The sequence below is a fragment of the Electrophorus electricus genome, chromosome 6 (genome assembly GCF_041902795.1).
Source record: "Electrophorus electricus isolate QZ-2024a chromosome 6, ASM4190279v1, whole genome shotgun sequence".
NCBI classification, from domain to species: Eukaryota; Metazoa; Chordata; class Actinopteri; order Gymnotiformes; family Gymnotidae; genus Electrophorus; species Electrophorus electricus.
Window position 1 is genome coordinate 28,447,598 of NC_137502.1, and position 17,262 is coordinate 28,464,859.

The following is a 17,262-nucleotide window of genomic DNA, read 5'->3' on the forward strand; positions in this document are numbered from 1 at the left end:
TCTTTTGTATATGAACAGCACAGAAACAATTTTTGCCATAATGGCAATATATATGTGTGTATATATATATTGGAGATCGTTGATGTTTCTCCTGGGATCCGCTGGAGCCATTCTCTCAGTTTAGGCGTCACAGCCCCTAGTGCTCTGATCGCCACAGGAACCACTGTTGGCTTCACCTTCCATGTCTTTTGTAGCTCTTCTTTCAGCCCTTGGTGTTTCTCAAGCTTTTTGTGTTCCAGGTTCTGGATGATCACTTGGGATTGCTACATCTATCTCTACATCTATCTCTTCTGTTGTTTGTCCATCACAACTATGTCTGGTTGGTTAGCCATTACCATTTTGTTAGCCTGATTCCCGCAGAATCTTAGCTTGGACATTCTCCACCAATAATGGGGTATATCCCACGTTGACCTTAGAAGTTCCAGCCTGTACTTGGCACAGATCTGCATACTATGCCAGCCACTTGGTGATAGCATTACATATATGCTCTGCCTGATAGCATCTTGCATTGTGTTATATGCTGGATTGTCTCAGGGGCATCTTTACACAGCCTGCATCTAGGGTCCTGCCTGGTGTGGTAGATTGATCATGTCCCACTACGCACAAGGAGGGCCATTTTCCTTGTGTTTGTGTGTGTATGTATGTATAGACCTTTATGTTCAAGACTATAGGCCACTGTGATACCTGTATGTTATGTTTCCACCCCTTTTTTAGTTGTGGTAGCCAATAGCACTTACTGTAATAAAGTGTCACTTTCTTGCAATACAAGATTACAATAATTAAGTACTCCTTAGTTACTCTGTTACAGGAGCTAAATAAATGTAAAAAATAAATAAATAAATAAGATCAACACATATCACCCAGCAAGTCTTTTTAAAATTTGAATTAAATGGATGATTCTTGAGGTTTATGCCTCAAGTATCCATCTGCAGTGAAAGAATTAGTGTGTATGATAGAATAGTGAATTCTGCAGTGTAAGGATGCAAGTTCCCTAATTCACAAGAGATGAATGCATTTGTGCTCTACCAAAACCCAGTGGGACTTCAGAATGGGGTATCTTATCTTATTTGCAATTTATGTATAGAATCTTGTAAAAATCCATGACACAATTAATCTTGCCCCAACCAACGACCCCCCCCCCCCCCCCCAACTTCAGTAATTAGGACATTGTCATTTATCAATTCCTTATAGCCTGAATGAGCATTGTGTGGCTTAGGAACGTATTGTAGTCAGGAATGTGTGTTTAAAGTTCAAACTGAGGTTTGCGTGGAATTTACAAGTCTGTTTTCAGAGTAACTCAGCTACAGTTGTCTCGTTTAGATCAGACTGTACAGCATGAAAAGGACTCTTTGAGCTAATAATCATTTAATTTAACGGAAGACATAACAGTTGGAAGACTGAAATGAAAGCGTTAAATCAAGGAATTCGAGTTCTTCGGTCCTGCAGAGATGGAGTGTTCAATGTTCAATTTAATGTTTTGCTTTGCTTGTTCGTGAAAAATATAGTCAGAGGCGCTTGAGGGGTGCGCGCGCGCGCGTGCACTTTCATGTGCGTTCGTGACACATGAAGTGTCACGTGATGTGCTCTTAACTGAATTATTGATGTGTTTAAATGATGCTGTAATGCATAAGATATATCGAGTTGAATGTCCGCACTTAATGTCCGCACGTCACAACGTGTTAACAATATATATTGTATAACGCCATTGAACACAACACCGCTCTGACTTGTTTTATTAGGTTCTGCATTAACATAAAGCGCAGTTATGTTCTAGCATGCTATGCCTAATTTATTTTTACAGGTAAGCATTTCGTTCAGAGGTTCCCAAGAAAAGCTGTGCTCCGTTTAAATCTGCTTGCTCGTCTTAGACTGTTTACCTTTTTTGGTTATTTTACACGAGAAGTTCTATACTGTATTGGAACTAAACGTATTTTCCAAGCCAGTTACGCCGGGTTGACGTCGATGTCCGTCCCCCTGCGCCCTTAAATAAGACTCAGGCAGCAGGGCTGTCTCACCAAACCAGCTCGAAGAACCAGAGGACCAACTTTAGCGCTTACTTAAACCTTAGCAAAGCAATTTTCAATTGGCTTTACATTTTTCATTGTTTATTCGGCTGTTTTCTTACACTGTAGGTTATTTTTGTTGAGGAATGGAATCATACGCAAAAAAACATGTTGCTTCAGCGCTTCTGAAAGCGAGCCTTCTGATTACCAACCGGTACCCGTCCCGCATGGTGAGAGCCTAACTTTCCAGCACCACAGCGACCACTCTGTGGGACCATGGAGCCGTCCACGGCACCCGGCACTGAGCTGCGTGACCTTTACTCCGTGATCCCGTTCAATGTCACGTTCCCGGACGATGTGATGGGCTTCGTCCCTGACGGACAGAATTACACCGTGCATAACTCGGGGAGAAGCCCCGCAGGGTTCGTAATGGCTATCTCCATCACCGCCCTCTACTCCGTTATCTGCGTCGTGGGACTTCTGGGAAACATGCTCGTAATGTATGGTGTAGTAAGGTAAGCGCTACACTTTTATGTGGGAATGGTAACAAGTTCAGATTTGATTTAGCCAACATTCATATTTTAAAAATTACACCAATCACCGACCTGATATTAAATACAACATGATTAACAGAGAGACTAAATATCAGTTTGGTCATTTCTAGATATTCTGGCATTTATTGGTGTGTTAAAGCCACATTAGTTATAGTGGTCAAAGTGGGCATGTAATCTACACCTGGAGTGCATACTGGCACATGATGTGGCCAAAGGTATTTGTCCTTTTAGTAAAGGGGATGCATGTTCATCAGTATTCAACGTGGTGAACAAATCAATTTAATCGCTCGTCTTTTCCTGTTTCTCTCTTCCCTTTTCTCTGAAATTTCTTCTCTTCTTTTTTCACTCTTCAAAAACATTTTTCACAAGAGCCCCTCAGGCAAGAGCTTACAAGCACTTAAGTCTAATTTTAACTGAAAATAGTGGGTAGGGATATTACCCCTTAGTAATCTGTCAGTAGAATCAAAACAGAGACCTATTATTGTCTGTAAATAATAGACTTTGAATACATTTTCTATAATTGTAGTGAATTTTACATTTTACATACAAAACAGAAATATTAAAAAACTGAAATATTACTCTCCATCACATTCCCACGTTTGTCAACTAAAGCAAGTACTCACGAGTCAGACGGTTTCAGTTTGTGCCTTATCTCCTAAACAGAGAAAGCCCAATCAAAAGTGACTGGCGTAACCTTGACCAGAGTTGTGAGAATGGATTGGTTCATGGGGCTTTGGGGTGGGGGTGAGCACTGTTGAAGTCAGCCTCTCTTGTGTGTTACCCGGCACCCCTCGGTTCCCAGTGGCCTTAAGGCACTGTGTCTGGACTGAGCAGCAGCCACAGGGCGGAGGTCCCCACTGAGCTGGAAATGGGGGCGATGGAGAGCTGGCAGAAGCCCAGCCCTGCTGGGTGGAACAAGGCACTCAGTCTCACCCCCTTCTTCTTCTGGTGGGTTCCACAGTACACAGGATGGTGGTGTTCAGCACAGGCATCAGAAAAGCACGTTTAATTGAGTAAAGGCAGACTGATGGAGCAATTGACATGCAGAGTGTCAGAAATCAAACGGCAATGCATGGTGGAGGCATTTGTTCTGAGTGCTGACTGAACAGTCTCTCTAATCCTCAAACACAGGCTGGTCTTAAGGCAGACCTCGGGAGGTTTAAGTCAATAGGTCACATGGCCGATGGTTGAACGGAGACGTTCCATAACAAAAAGCCAGCCTAGTTGTCATGACGATGGTAATTGTCTTAGCCAAGAGATGCTTTCATACAGACCATTTTTTTCATTTTTAAATACAACCAGTTCCTTACAGTATGTTTTAGTCTTGGCAGTGCTTCTGCTTTTAAGCTAATGGATATGCAATCACTTTAATGCTAAGTGGTTTATTAATGATAGTGACTGGTCACGGTCTCATTAAACATGCTTAAATTATTAAGAAATTCTCTACTCTTGAGTTTTCAGGAAGTTAGTAACAGTAATAATTCACTAAAAACAATCAAGTCGGTTTCCTTTCACCACGGTTTCCTTCCTTTCTTTAAATACTATGGCACTGCCACAACTGTGACACAAATGTGGGTTTCTCTTGCAAAACTGAATCTTACATGATACCTGAAGGTCTTGGCTGGTTATTTATAGCTGTCTGCCTAGAATGTTTTTGCAAAAGCAAGCAATACCCATCACCTGTGGAGCCGAAAAGCAGCCATTTAGACGCAAACAGGGGACCTGCAACTCCAGGGAATCCAGAGCTGCTAGAATTGCAGCAATATCAATAAAATTTTCTAAGCCCTGTATCTGGGAAAGGATAGAGGGAGATGAGTGAGAATGGTGGGGTGAGACCAAGGAGGGCAGAAGAAAAATTGGCTGGGATCAGGCTGGGTACAGAGCAATGCACAAATTTTATTTTGTCCACTGCTTTGGGCAGCAGCTTCTAATGTATCCTGATTAGGTACAGTAATTCTCCACACTAATAATGCTAAGGGCTTTTTTTTAATGTGAAAGAAGCACTGCAGAAATTAGGAAAGTATTGGAGCTTAGTTGTGGAATGGTCATAACCCACATAACTTCACACCAAACACTGGCAGTATTAGTTTCTTGATTGATTAGCTCAGTGGAGCATCATGTGAGGCAATAGAGCATTTCCTAAGGTGTATTTAGAAGGACCTAAACACTGGATGTACCAGGATATTTGTCCAGTACATTGCATCATTATGAGCTTCTGCAGTACATACGTGATTAGATTTCTTCACACAGACTGTATACAGTGGTGCATGATATCAGGAAGCACATGTGCTTCTGGTCACAGTGCAGATAACAGCAATGCAATTAAATTTTGCTGCAGCCTCAAAGGTAAACATCTACCGAGGTGGCATGTGGTATTATTATACCCTAACTGGCAAATGGCCACTTCGATCACTAATCATCTTTGCATTGTGTGGCTGTGGTCTCACAGCTGCTGATTTCAACTAAGTATTTATATATATATATATATATATATATATATATATATATATATATATATATATATATATATATATATATATATATATGTATGTATCTGGTTAGTAGAATCAAACAAAGAGCAAAGATCTGTGTTGGAATGCCAAAGACACACAGAATACTTGTGGTTGTATATTTTGCACACAAACTCTGTAAATTATCCAATGGCATGTTTTTTTTGTTTTTTTTTCTATTAAAAAAAAGATACACAATGCACACTTCTCCAGGTGATTTTTCTTATCAAAAGTGCATCAGAAGCTTGGAGCACATCGAGCGGGCTCAGCAAAGACACTAGCAGAGGTACGTGTGTTCTCCAAGATCAGGCTGATCACAGAGTTCCCCCACCGCCAGCTAGGCAAGACTTGACAGAGGTGTCCACTAAGTGGGCTTTTTAATCCCCTGGCAGTTTGCAAATGAAGACCCCTCAGTCTTATTGCTGAGCTGGGGCCCAGCCAGTCGCCTGTCACTCTTACCCAGCCTACTAAAAGCCCTGATCAACGGCTCTCTCTGTCCAGAAAATTAGATGGTTTTGAATAAATACCAGGCTCCTTTGTGGTGTACAATTGGGAAGGGGGAAAAAGGGATCAAAGTGAATTGCATGTACTTGGCTACATCGCTACGGTGCCATGAAAAGCCTTCATCGCCTAGGCCATGAGAGGGAGTAATAAGAGAAGTATGAGGAAAACTCAGCATTTGTGTCTCAGTACCTTTGTGAATGAACATGGTTATGGTCCATTGTTAAGCAGCCATGCACCAAACAGAAGCAACAGGGAGTGGTTGAGTTAGCATGATTTCCTTTCTGAGCGAAGGGCCACTAGTGCTCCTGGGCAATGTCAGGGAAATAAGTGGAGGCTATTGTAGGATTTCTTGATGCTATTTAAAGATAAGATAAAGAAAATATATCACTATATAAAGAAAGTAATAGACTTTAATATGATTATTAACATCAATATGGTATTTTCAGTATAACAGAGTCAAAAGGTATTTTATAAAGTTTGTGCAGTAGTGTAGATTTTGTTTGGTTAGAAAAAAAAGCCTAACCAGAATGTGACTGCATGTGAGTATAAGATCATTAAATAGTGTACGTGTTATGGTCTGACTAAGGGTAGCATCCTGTGTCTTATAGCATCTCATTTGGCATTTGTGTGTATGTGTGTGTGTTGGCACGCGCGTGTGTGTGTGTGTGTGTGTGTGTGTGTGTGTGTGTGTGTGTGTGTGTGTGTGCCAGCCGTAGCAATGTGTACAAACCTGGCATCCTACTCTCAGATTTTACTGCAACTTGAATAGCCAGAATAATGCCATTATGTCTATAATGAAAAATGATTTTAATTTTAAATTATAAATGTCTACATCCTAACATATTGCACATAATCATATTTTATATATAATTAATTAATTGAACTTCTCCAACATTGTAAGAGTGTAATAATGATAAATATATTCAGAATAAGGCATAATATATACAGTACAAATAGATCAGAACTATTGGACTAAATAAAATAAATAAGATTAAGATTAAGAATTTTTTTCATAACAATAACAAGAAGAAAATTAAAAATCTAGTTTGTAATTAATTGTACATTCATTATCATTCCTTATACATTATATATTATTAAATAATGTTAGATTTCATCATATTTTTGTAAAAGTAAATAATATATAACCTAAAATTAATTATTATATTATAGTCTTAGTCAAACTAAGGCATTGTAACTTTTAGTAGCAAATGATGGATGATTCTCTATAATGTATTTAGAAGTCACCACATAAAATCAGCTGAATATAAACCAAAAACATTCATCCTTTTTTATTATTAATTGAAAGAATAGTAATAACATTTCAGTCTGCCCTCAAACAAAAGCTATCCAGTTAAATCATATTGGAAAGGAAGAGTTAGATCCTCAGCCTGCAACAAGCTAATTTTTGAGCTGGAGAGAAAGTGCCTAAGCCAGTTTCTCTGCCAGTGAGTGTCAAACTGCCCGCAGCCAATGAATGAATATTCAGAAACAAACGAACTTGCAAACACTAAAAAACCTAAACAAAATTGTCAACAGTCAGCAGCCATCTTGCTCCAGTGCACTCTCAAATTGTTTTTCATATCTTGAGCTATATAATAAAAGATAATAATAATAATAATAATAATAATAATAATAATAAATGAAGCTGACAACTATCCCAAACATATCTCAAACATATAAAAATATATTTGTACACAATATTATTATTATTATTGATGATAATAATAATAATAATAATAATAATAATAATAATAATAACTATTTTTATAGATGGAGTAGTATTAGTAATAAGGAATACTACTACTACTACTACTACTACTACTACTAATAATAATAATAATAATAATAATAATAATAATGATAATGAACTGCCATATATTCCTTATTTGTTATAAAAGTGTTACATTTTAGGTATAGAAGAGTGTGGAGTATTTTGTCTACCTCAATGTGCTTTGGCTACCTCAACAGAACAGGATATGGCAAAGGATCATGCCCCGTCCCTTTCTGCCTAAAACACTAATGCACTTTAGCATGCAGGCTCTTCCCCATACTGTCTGTCTCCATCCTGCTCACCCTGAAGAGATCGCAGCCAATGTTAATCATTAAAACATGTTCAGTTCTCTCTTTACAAGTGAATTGCATTACACTGAAAAAACATCTATAGGCATCCTCCAGAACAGAGGTGAAAAATGGCACATAATTTGATATAATCCATAGGCATACACACAGCATTGACCAGCAAGCATGGTCATCTGATTTGTCCTGCAGTGCTGTAAAACGGTGGCTGAGGTGAGCACTGATGGAATGGTGCAAAAGAGACCTGAAGTGTATGCTTCAGAGGTTCAATCTGAGTTCAGTCGTTTGGTCTTCCTTGGTTCATGTCTAAGAGTACTGGCGAGCAAGGGCAGATGAAGTGAATTCAGTCTAATCTAGAACTGGCATGCTGAGAGGGATACACACTGGACATGGGTTGAGTTGGAGAGTGCTTCAGACCACAAATATATGCTTCATCCACAGGCTGTCCAGAGTCCTGTCCTGTTGGCATTTGAGCTGAGTTACTTGCTGCTGAGTTGCCGCTGTCGAATATTTGTTTGGCATTGAACCTGCTGCTGTGGTGGCATGTGTGCAGAGTTCAAAGTGCAGAATTACTCTGTTACTGTGGAGATTGAGGGAGGCCAGCAAATGCACTATCTTATCAAAAAGACAGTATCTGGATTAAAACCCTAAAGAGTGTTGTTGACGCTCAATCCAGACTACAAACCAATACATACTTGGATATCAATCCTTTACTGTCAATGACTGCTTGACATTTGCAAACTACAGACATTACCACATGGTACCTTCCCTGTTGATGCACAGTTAGGTCTGTGTCGTAAAACAGCCTTTTTCAGTTAGGGTTGGGTTTTTGCGTTGTTTTTTTTTGTTGTTGTTTGTTTTGGGTTTTTTTTCACTCTTGTTTTTCAGTAAGTGAAGTGCATGTTCACTGGTATTGGCCCTGAAAAACTCCATCACAACATTGGGTGTTGGATAATTGTCCAAACTGCTGCTAGGTGAAGTGGAATTTGCTGAGCACTTATGACATGGTAGGTAGCGTGCCACCCTGCCCGGTCAGTTTGATGGACACGTCTGACTGATGTACATCAAATACACACACACAATTTTTTCTCCAAATTCCCTCTTTCAGTTTCAGGTCTGTCCTGTCTGTCCATTAGGTGTTCTTTGTGTACTTTTTTATTGACTGAAAGTATTTGTCACCCACTCCTGTCAGGTTCCATTATGTGCCAGTTTGTTTGTTGTTGATAAGCACTGTTTTCTTTTTAATATTAACAATGTGTACTACAGAATTTTAACATGTTTAATATATTTTTTGTCTGATTTATTCAGCCTCCTGTTAGCCTGCTTTACTGGAAAGATTCTACTTTGGTCCTCATGTTGAGAGACCACATCAAGACTACAGATGCAACGAGGCACAATAAGAATGAACTCTAGACCTTCTAATTGGCTCTCGTTTAGGAATACAATTGTGTGTAGAAGAGAGTGAATTGATCTGTTGGACAGCTTGAAAGTTTTCTAGAAAACTCCATAAAATTGGTAAAATGTATTCTAAACTTAGGTTTTCTCATACTAAATGATACATTAGCATATGACAGAAAAGGGAAAAAATTAATGATCCTCCTTTGCATTGATACGTCTCTAAAGATAATGCAGTGGAATCCATTCAGTAACACCGACCTTTTTTTATCAAGCAAATATTTTTTTTTATTTCCATAAACACCATGAACATCTTTTCAAGAAATGTCATCCTCACTTGTTAAACAAAGCGATTTGTAAATAGTGACTCAAATTACCCTATTCACTCCTACCTAATTAGTATTTGTTTCACAATTACAGTTGTTCCACCCTTTAATCTAGTGGTCTTCCTCATTATGGCTGATTTGATTGCCCTGCAGGAAGCCCCACACCATCATTAGATCAGCTGTGTTCATTCATACCCCCCCCCCCGGAGTCACTCAGTGTGTTATTGACAAACCCCTCTTGGGTGCACCTATTCGCCTCAGTCACAGTCAGCCTGTGATCAAGAGCTGCAGCCCTAACCGATCAATGATTGCAAATGTGTGGCCTACCTGATGCAGCCATTAATGGCTACCGATGGAGGGAAAATAGGCGGACGGAACAGCCTGTAATTCCATAAGATAACCTTCTCTGTCCTGGTGAATATGACGGTAAGTTTTTATTCCTCCACACGACTGCTCTCGGGTGATGTGATGGGGGTGGCTGGTCCACACTCTCTGTGTGGATGTGTACTTCACGAACATTTGCATAACTGCCAGTGTCTCAAAGGTAAAACTAAGGCCACCCTGTATGCCTGGAAGAAATATGTTTTCATTTTCTAAATTTTACATTTATGCTTTACATTTTAAAATAAATTTTAAGCTTTAAGCTGAAGGTCTCGTGCAGAGATTTGACAAGATCCATATAGCTAAAGTAAAGGTGGGACTATTACAAAGAATAAATCAATACATAAAAAACATGAATAATAAGAATAATGCTAATAATAATATTTTTATTAGTAGTAGTGCTAGTATTATTGTGCTCTCCTGAGTAGTGGACAATGGGCTATTTACTAGTGCGGTGGAATAAATAGAGCCAAATGTATGAGGTCACCAAAAAATGTTGTGTTCCTTTTGTAAATGACAGAGAAGTAAAATAACCCCTTTTGCTAAATATATCACCAGTCCATCCACTGCTGTATCATAAGAATAACATTTATACAATAGACCAGTTACAAATCATTAGGTATTATTTAAAGATTGTATTCTGGAAATAAAGTTGAACTATATATAGTAAGATGAATATAACCCTGTGAAGAGCAGAGATAACACAACAGAAAGAAAAAGATGAAGGGTAGTGACATACTGTAATATTTCTGGACAATAGAGAGTTCTGGCTTTGTCCTAACACGGTGGCCCTGTAATAAAGGAGTATTGAGGAGTAAGTCTAAAGCATGCCACCTCTGTTGAGTCCCTGGCTGTGTACTGCCAGGCTTGTTCTGCTTTTTCTGCAATCTGTCATGCCAAAGAGAATCCCAGAGAGAATCAATCTCACACAATCAGTTTTCTAAGTGATTGACAGCACTTTGGAATGTTCTGAACATGTGTAAAATCCTGGGTGCACAGATATCACCAGATTTTGCTAAGAGTTATGACTACAATCCATTATAATGCATCTACTAAAAAAATCTCTCATTTTTTAATTGCATTGCAAGATTCTCATAATGTCCTTGCATGATAGTACTTTGGATTGACTATCTCCAATCATGCGTAAAAGTAATTTTCTGATTTTCTGGTACTTTTGTCTAGCTCCTGGTGTTAGAATTCATATTGCTCAACCAAAAAAGGTTTACATAAAAAATTACACAAGGGCAATGTATGAAATGTTTGTGTAAGAGCTAGACGTGGTTTTCACTGTTCACATTGGGTTTTTTTTGTTTGTTTTTTTACTGCATTTATTTGAAAGCCAGCAAAACCCCTCTCATGTACCATGGATTATTTGTGAAATCAGGGATTCTTTGTGAAACATGTGAAATCATGTTTCAGCATGTCTGCATGTGATCTTATGTTTTGTACGCAAACTAATACAATACTTAGCCGTTCAATTTTCTTGTGCAGATATACCAAGATGAAAACTGCCACAAACATCTACATCTTCAACCTGGCTCTGGCTGATGCACTGGCCACTAGCACCCTCCCTTTCCAGAGCGCTAAGTACCTGATGAACACCTGGCCCTTTGGCGAGCCCCTGTGCAAACTTGTCATAGCCATCGACTACTACAACATGTTCACGAGCATCTTCACCCTGACCATGATGAGCGTTGACCGCTACGTTGCCGTGTGCCACCCTGTGAGGGCACTGGAATTTCGCACGCCCGTCAAGGCCAAGGTCATCAATGTGTGCATCTGGATTCTTTCATCTGCCGTTGGAGTGCCCATTATGATCATGGCAGTCACCAAGGTGACGAACCAAGGTGAATGTCACTTTATGAATGATCATGCTCTTTTATGAATATGATAATAGCTATAGGTGAATGCGTAGTAAAGTTAGTGCAGCAAAGGACTAGGATGCTGAGAGAAGTTGGTTTTCTTGGTTATTTGAGAGTTCATGCAGTCTCACAAAATATACCTAAGCCAACATAAATCCTTACCAAAATCGATGCTAAAAATGTAAATGTAATGAAAATGTATTCTAATATGGCTGGACTTGGAAATGTTTTCTAACAGGCAAAATTGACTGCACTCTGAAGTTTCCTGATCCTGACTGGTACTGGGACACAGTGACTAAGATCTGCGTGTTTATCTTTGCCTTCGTGGTGCCAGTCCTGGTCATCACGATATGCTATGGGCTGATGATTCTTCGCCTGCGGAGTGTTCGCCTTCTCTCTGGCTCCAAGGAGAAAGACAGGAACATGCGTCGCATCACTCGCATGGTACTAGTAGTGGTGGCAGCCTTCATCATCTGCTGGACGCCCATTCATATCTTCATCATCATTAAAACCCTGGTGGAGATCGATCAGAGGAACCCCTTTGTCATTGCGAGCTGGCACCTGTGCATTGCCCTTGGTTACACCAACAGCAGTCTCAATCCTGTCCTTTATGCCTTCTTGGATGAGAACTTCAAGAGGTGTTTTGGGGAATTCTGTCTGCCATTCCGTACCAGCGTGGACCGGAACACCCTTTCCAGAGCCAGGAACACCACCCGTGAACCGGTGTCAATTTGTGCTCCATCTGAGGTGGGGAAGAAGCCAGTATGACTAGGCCTGGAACGGATCCCACGAGGATCCCGCTCAAGAAGGGTCCAGCAGGACCTGCAGTCCGAGATCACCCAGATCTCCACCACTGAATTCTAGATTAGTCTAGGCGTACAGATTAATATGCTTGAGAAGATTTTTTCGGCAACCATAAACCCAATCCTTACCTAAGCATTTCACTACAATATTACATCAGTTTGAGCTGTTTATTGATAGACAGTGAGTGTATTTTGCAAGGTCAGCAATGTAAAAACCTTGCTAAAAGAACAGTGGATTTTCTGATCAGTTGCAGCTGTATCAGTGAATTGCTTCTTCTATAGATCTCAGAAGTTCTGTGTTCACTTTATTGCTCCTTTAGTCTTAAATGGACTAGGGGTTCATGAGTCCTACTTACAATCAAAATCAACATATCATTCTATGAAGGACAAGGAATTACATTAAAAGTCATCAGCATGCAACTTTAAAGTCATGACTGAAAATGAATAAAATAAGTGAGGAAAAATCATTTTCTTCACAGATGAAAGGCACAAGACAGATGAATAAAGATTCTTCATTAGGCAAACTTCGGCTGTGCCATAGTTTTGAGTCTTTGATGCATGGCAAGCGCTATAAAAATATCACACTAGGCCAAGTTCCAGTCTGTATGAACTGATTTGAACTGAAAGACTGTCACCTTCCGTAACAGGTGAAAATGGATCAGAATACTATATTTGTGTTTCCCACTTTCTCTAAAAGATGGTAGACTAGCAGTCTCTGGGGGAAAATACTGCAAAAGACAACTGATTTGATTTCAGATCCTACAAAACCCTGAAGACTTTTATACTCCAGGGATAACATGACAATATTTCTTTGGAGCACAAAGGAACAGTCTCCGATATGAACAGAGAAAACACAATGTGACAAGACCTTGATAGCTTCAAACCGAAAAATATCTGATGTGCTATCTGAGCCTTCTTGTGCTGACACAAATATATGAATGTGCTACACTACCAGTCATTAAATATGAAGAAAACCTGAGGATATCAAGCTCCAACAGGTCCATGCCACAATAAAGTGGCTGCAAGCCTACTGCCTCTTTATTTTCCATCTATGAACATATATTTTACAGAATATTTACAGGCTAATTGTAACTGTGAGCGGTAAAGAGGCGGCCACGTGCGGAGAAGAGCGAAATTTATTATGGGCAAATCCAAAATCAGAGTCATTGTAGTAGTCCAGGATCATATTACCAACACGGAGAGCACGGGGATACATAATCACACAAACAAAACATGAAGGTAAACAGGGGAAACAGGCTATAACTGATACGAGGAAGAACTCAGAAACTAACAAACATGAAGGCTAGGAAAAACAGATGGGTTTTCTAACATCCAAACATTCAATACAACTACATAAACGCAACCATTCAAATAAACAAGCAATGAACAGCCAAGACCAAGGGCACAAGGCAGGGTTTAAATACATGAACTAAACGAGGGACAGGTGTGGAAAATCAAATTAGGGGCGGAGAAAATGAAACTATGTCATGGAACTAAAATACACAAGACGGAAAACACGGAAGATGGGAGGGACTAATCGTGACACTAGTCTGTTTATTATTATTATTATTTGTTGTTGTTTTTCTTGTTAAAATCATGATCGCTTTGTGGCATAGGAAAACACCTGATACTGATTCTGACTGAATAAGTGTGGCATGAACCTTTCCATTCAGTTTATAAAATCAACTGTGTATATAATTTGGTTAAATCTATTTTGAATAGATTGTGTATATAATAATTTTTTGTGCAGTCAAGTTGTGAACTGGCTAATAATTGGTTGCAATCCCTGTAATCAAATTTGTAGCATTAATATTTAAAATAGCCAGTTTTCCTGATGGTAATATTATTTAATTATCGTATTAGAAACAACCCTTCACTGAAGTGTATTATACATTATATAGTCAAAAGTATGTGGACACCCCTTCAAATTTTTGAGTTAAGGCATTTTGGCCACACACTGATAACTGGAATACACATGGCCATGCAATCTCCCTAGAGGAACACTGGCAGTATAAAGGCGTCATACAGAAGAGCTCCGACTTTAAACATGGTATTGTTATGGGATGCCACTTTTGCATCAGATCAGTTCTATTAAATTCCTGCCCTGCTAGATCTGTCCTGGTGAAGTGCAAATGCTATTATTGTACAATGGCAGTATCTGAGATCAACAGTGGCTTAGCCACAAAGTGGTGGATCATTCAAACTCACAGAGCGTGGGCCTGCTGAGTGCTGAAGCATGTAGCATGTAAAAATCCCCTATTCTCTGTGGCTTCACTCACTACAGAGGTCCAGGCAGGCTGTCAGAGCAAAAGCAGCATAAGAACTGTGTATCGGAAGTTTCACGAAATGAGTTTCCATGGCTGAGAAGCTGCACACAGCTAAGTTTACTATGCGCCAAGTGCCAAGTGTCAGCTGGAGTGATGTAAAGCACAATGCTACTGGACTCAGGATCACTGGAAATTCTCTGGAGTGATGAATCACATGTCACTATCTTACAGTCTGATGGATGACTCTGTGTGTGATGGATACGAGAAGAATCTTCCTTACTTTAAAGTTTGGGGGAGGAGGGATAATGGTCTATGGCTATTTTTCAGGCTTTGAGCAAGGCGTGTTAGTTTCAGTGAAAGATTTGATGTCAATTCTACAGCAAGCCAAGACATTTTAGACAATTACATGCTTACATCTTTTTGGCAACAGTGTGTACAAGGCTCTTTCTTGTTCTAACATCACTTTGCTCCAGTGCACCAAGTGACGTCCATAGAGACATGGTTTGACGTGTTTGGTGGGGAGGAACTCCAGTGGCCTGCACAGGACCCTGACCTTCGAGATGAAGTGGAACGTTGAATGGAAACAAATATTCACAAATACACTCCAAAAACTTGTGGAAAACCTCATCAGAAAAGTTGTTATAGCAACAAATGAGGGGCAAATTATTATTAATGCACATGGTTTTGGTATGGGATGTACAACAAGCTCATATAACTGATGGTCAAGTATCCACATACATTTGGTCCATGTAAAATTTCTGAAATTATATATCTGTAGCACAGCTGGCTTAAATAGTAACCAAACCTCCAGTGGAATAGCTCTACTGTACTGTATATGACATTTGTGAAACTGTCCGGCTCTGTGCTTACTACATTAGGAGTCACTGCTTAGGTTCCTCATTTGTGTTTAGAACAGTAGGTACCACATCGAATGTGCTTCTAAACATAAATTGCCTAGCCAAAATAGAAAATGGAAAAAAGGCTATGGTGTAGAATTTAGTATTTAGTACCTCACCTCACTGCTTTGCTTGAGTGGCAGTTAGCAATGAGTGATGTTAGAAAATTGCACTGGTGCTGTTTTCTGGAAATAGCTCTCATTTTGTATTCATGGACTAACCATTTTTTAATTTCATGTGGCTTAATGCATTGAGCTCTTGCATTGTTTTAGCACAGTGACTTTGTTGGGTAGAATATATTGTGGAATTGTATTTTTACTAGAATGTGAACATGAAATGAGTGGGATATATCCGATCATAAGCCGCAGTAATAGAGGTCAGAAACATTTTTGTGAAGCTCAAAAAGTTAAATTCCTATTTTGCTCCCTGACAAAACAAAAAAACCCACGGAACTCTGGCTGAAATCGTGGCAAGATCATCCTTTGCTATCTTTTTGTGTGAATATTGTATGAACTTATCAGCCATAGGCCTTCTTTTTCTCTTTCTTTCTTTCTTTCTTTCTTTCTTTCTTTCTTTCTTTCTTTCTTTCTTTCTTTCTTTCACATCATACACATTGTGCTTTTCTCCAGGCCAGATATGCTGCTGTGTCAGTGTTCTTTATCCGCTCATCTGTATTTTTCATTTATCTCTGCAATATAGAAAAAATAAAGCATTCAAAGCAACTCCCCTCATTTCTTTATCAGACAGACACACCAAACATCTGTTAGACAGTTTTTACATTTCCCTTACATGAACTTATGTTGGGAAACAATTGACATTATACACATTCTCTCATGTTTTACAATCATAACTGTGATTCATTGCCAGAAAAATTCATAAAAATGGCTCATCAAACCTTAATGCTATTGATTATGATGGGTCATTGGACCATCCTCATGCATAGGTACATTTTGTTGATGTATTTCCCATTTGTGTGTGTTTCAGCTCACTGTCTGAAATTTGAGCCCTCAAGATCAATCTGATCCATTAAGAAATCAGAAGCTTCAACTACCATAGCAACTGGCACCACATCTTAGCATTAATTGAGGCGTTTATTTTTAACTGAAGTGTTTTTTATTATTATTGTTATTATTATTCACTCCTGTGTGCAAGCTGCTTGTTTATTAATTATGTGTGATGAGGAGACCATAGAGGCGAGAAGGGTCATCAGGCAATTAGATGAGCGAATTTAGGATAAAATAGAATAATGTTGCACAGGCCTGTTTCTAAAATGAAAGCAACAATAGCAGTGATGAATATTGAGATTGTTTATCATAGTGAAAGTACCCAGAATAACACCTCACTTGTAGAGTCTAGAGTTTGCAGCTTATGTAGTACACCAAACCTAGAGAGCCTCTCTTGGATTAAAGTGTTTGAAGTGTGTAGAGTTTGTGAAGATAAAGTTCTGTAACAGTGTGTGAAATTGTCTATTTGAGTTGCAATCATAAAAGACTACAAGGTCTTTCTCAGAATCATTGTAGTTAGTGAGCATTATGTTAAACTACAATAAGAACGTAAGATCATTGTTACACAGTTACAAACGATAGGAGTCGCGAGTGAAATACAGAGGATGTAGAGGGTTACTGCAATGGCAGAAAATGAGAAAAAAATTGTTATAGCAACAATAATTGGCATATTTTATTTGT

At 39.1% G+C, this 17,262-nt stretch overlaps 1 protein-coding gene across 2 annotated transcripts; it reads left to right on the forward strand.

Annotated features, from left to right (window-relative positions):
• Positions 1 to 2,039: 2,039 nt before the first annotated feature.
• oprd1a (opioid receptor, delta 1a) lies at positions 2,040 to 16,299 on the forward strand. Of its 2 annotated transcripts, none has more exons than XM_027009753.3 (3): positions 2,040 to 2,518; positions 11,241 to 11,596; positions 11,850 to 16,299. In XM_027009753.3, the coding sequence occupies exons 1-3, from the start codon at positions 2,280 to 2,282 to the stop codon at positions 12,377 to 12,379; spliced, it is 1,125 nt and encodes a 374-aa protein (XP_026865554.1). In that variant the 5' UTR covers positions 2,040 to 2,279; the 3' UTR covers positions 12,380 to 16,299. The 2 variants fall into 2 exon arrangements, with proteins under 2 accessions (XP_026865554.1, XP_081572399.1); XM_081716273.1 differs by lacking the exon at positions 2,040 to 2,518 and adding an exon at positions 7,450 to 9,794.
• The last annotated feature ends 963 nt before the right edge of the window (positions 16,300 to 17,262 follow it).

What these genes read in the sequence shown, in the direction of transcription:
- oprd1a (XM_027009753.3), top strand. Translation starts at nt 2,280, where the DNA reads ATGGAGCCGTCCACGGCACCCGGCACTGAGCTGCGTGACCTTTACTCC. An exon ending in GTAATGTATGGTGTAGTAAG is followed by an intron (nt 2,519 to 11,240) that starts GTAAGCGCTACA and finishes TTTCTTGTGCAG; the next exon opens with ATATACCAAGATGAAAACTG. An exon ending in CACCAAGGTGACGAACCAAG is followed by an intron (nt 11,597 to 11,849) that starts GTGAATGTCACT and finishes GTTTTCTAACAG; the next exon opens with GCAAAATTGACTGCACTCTG.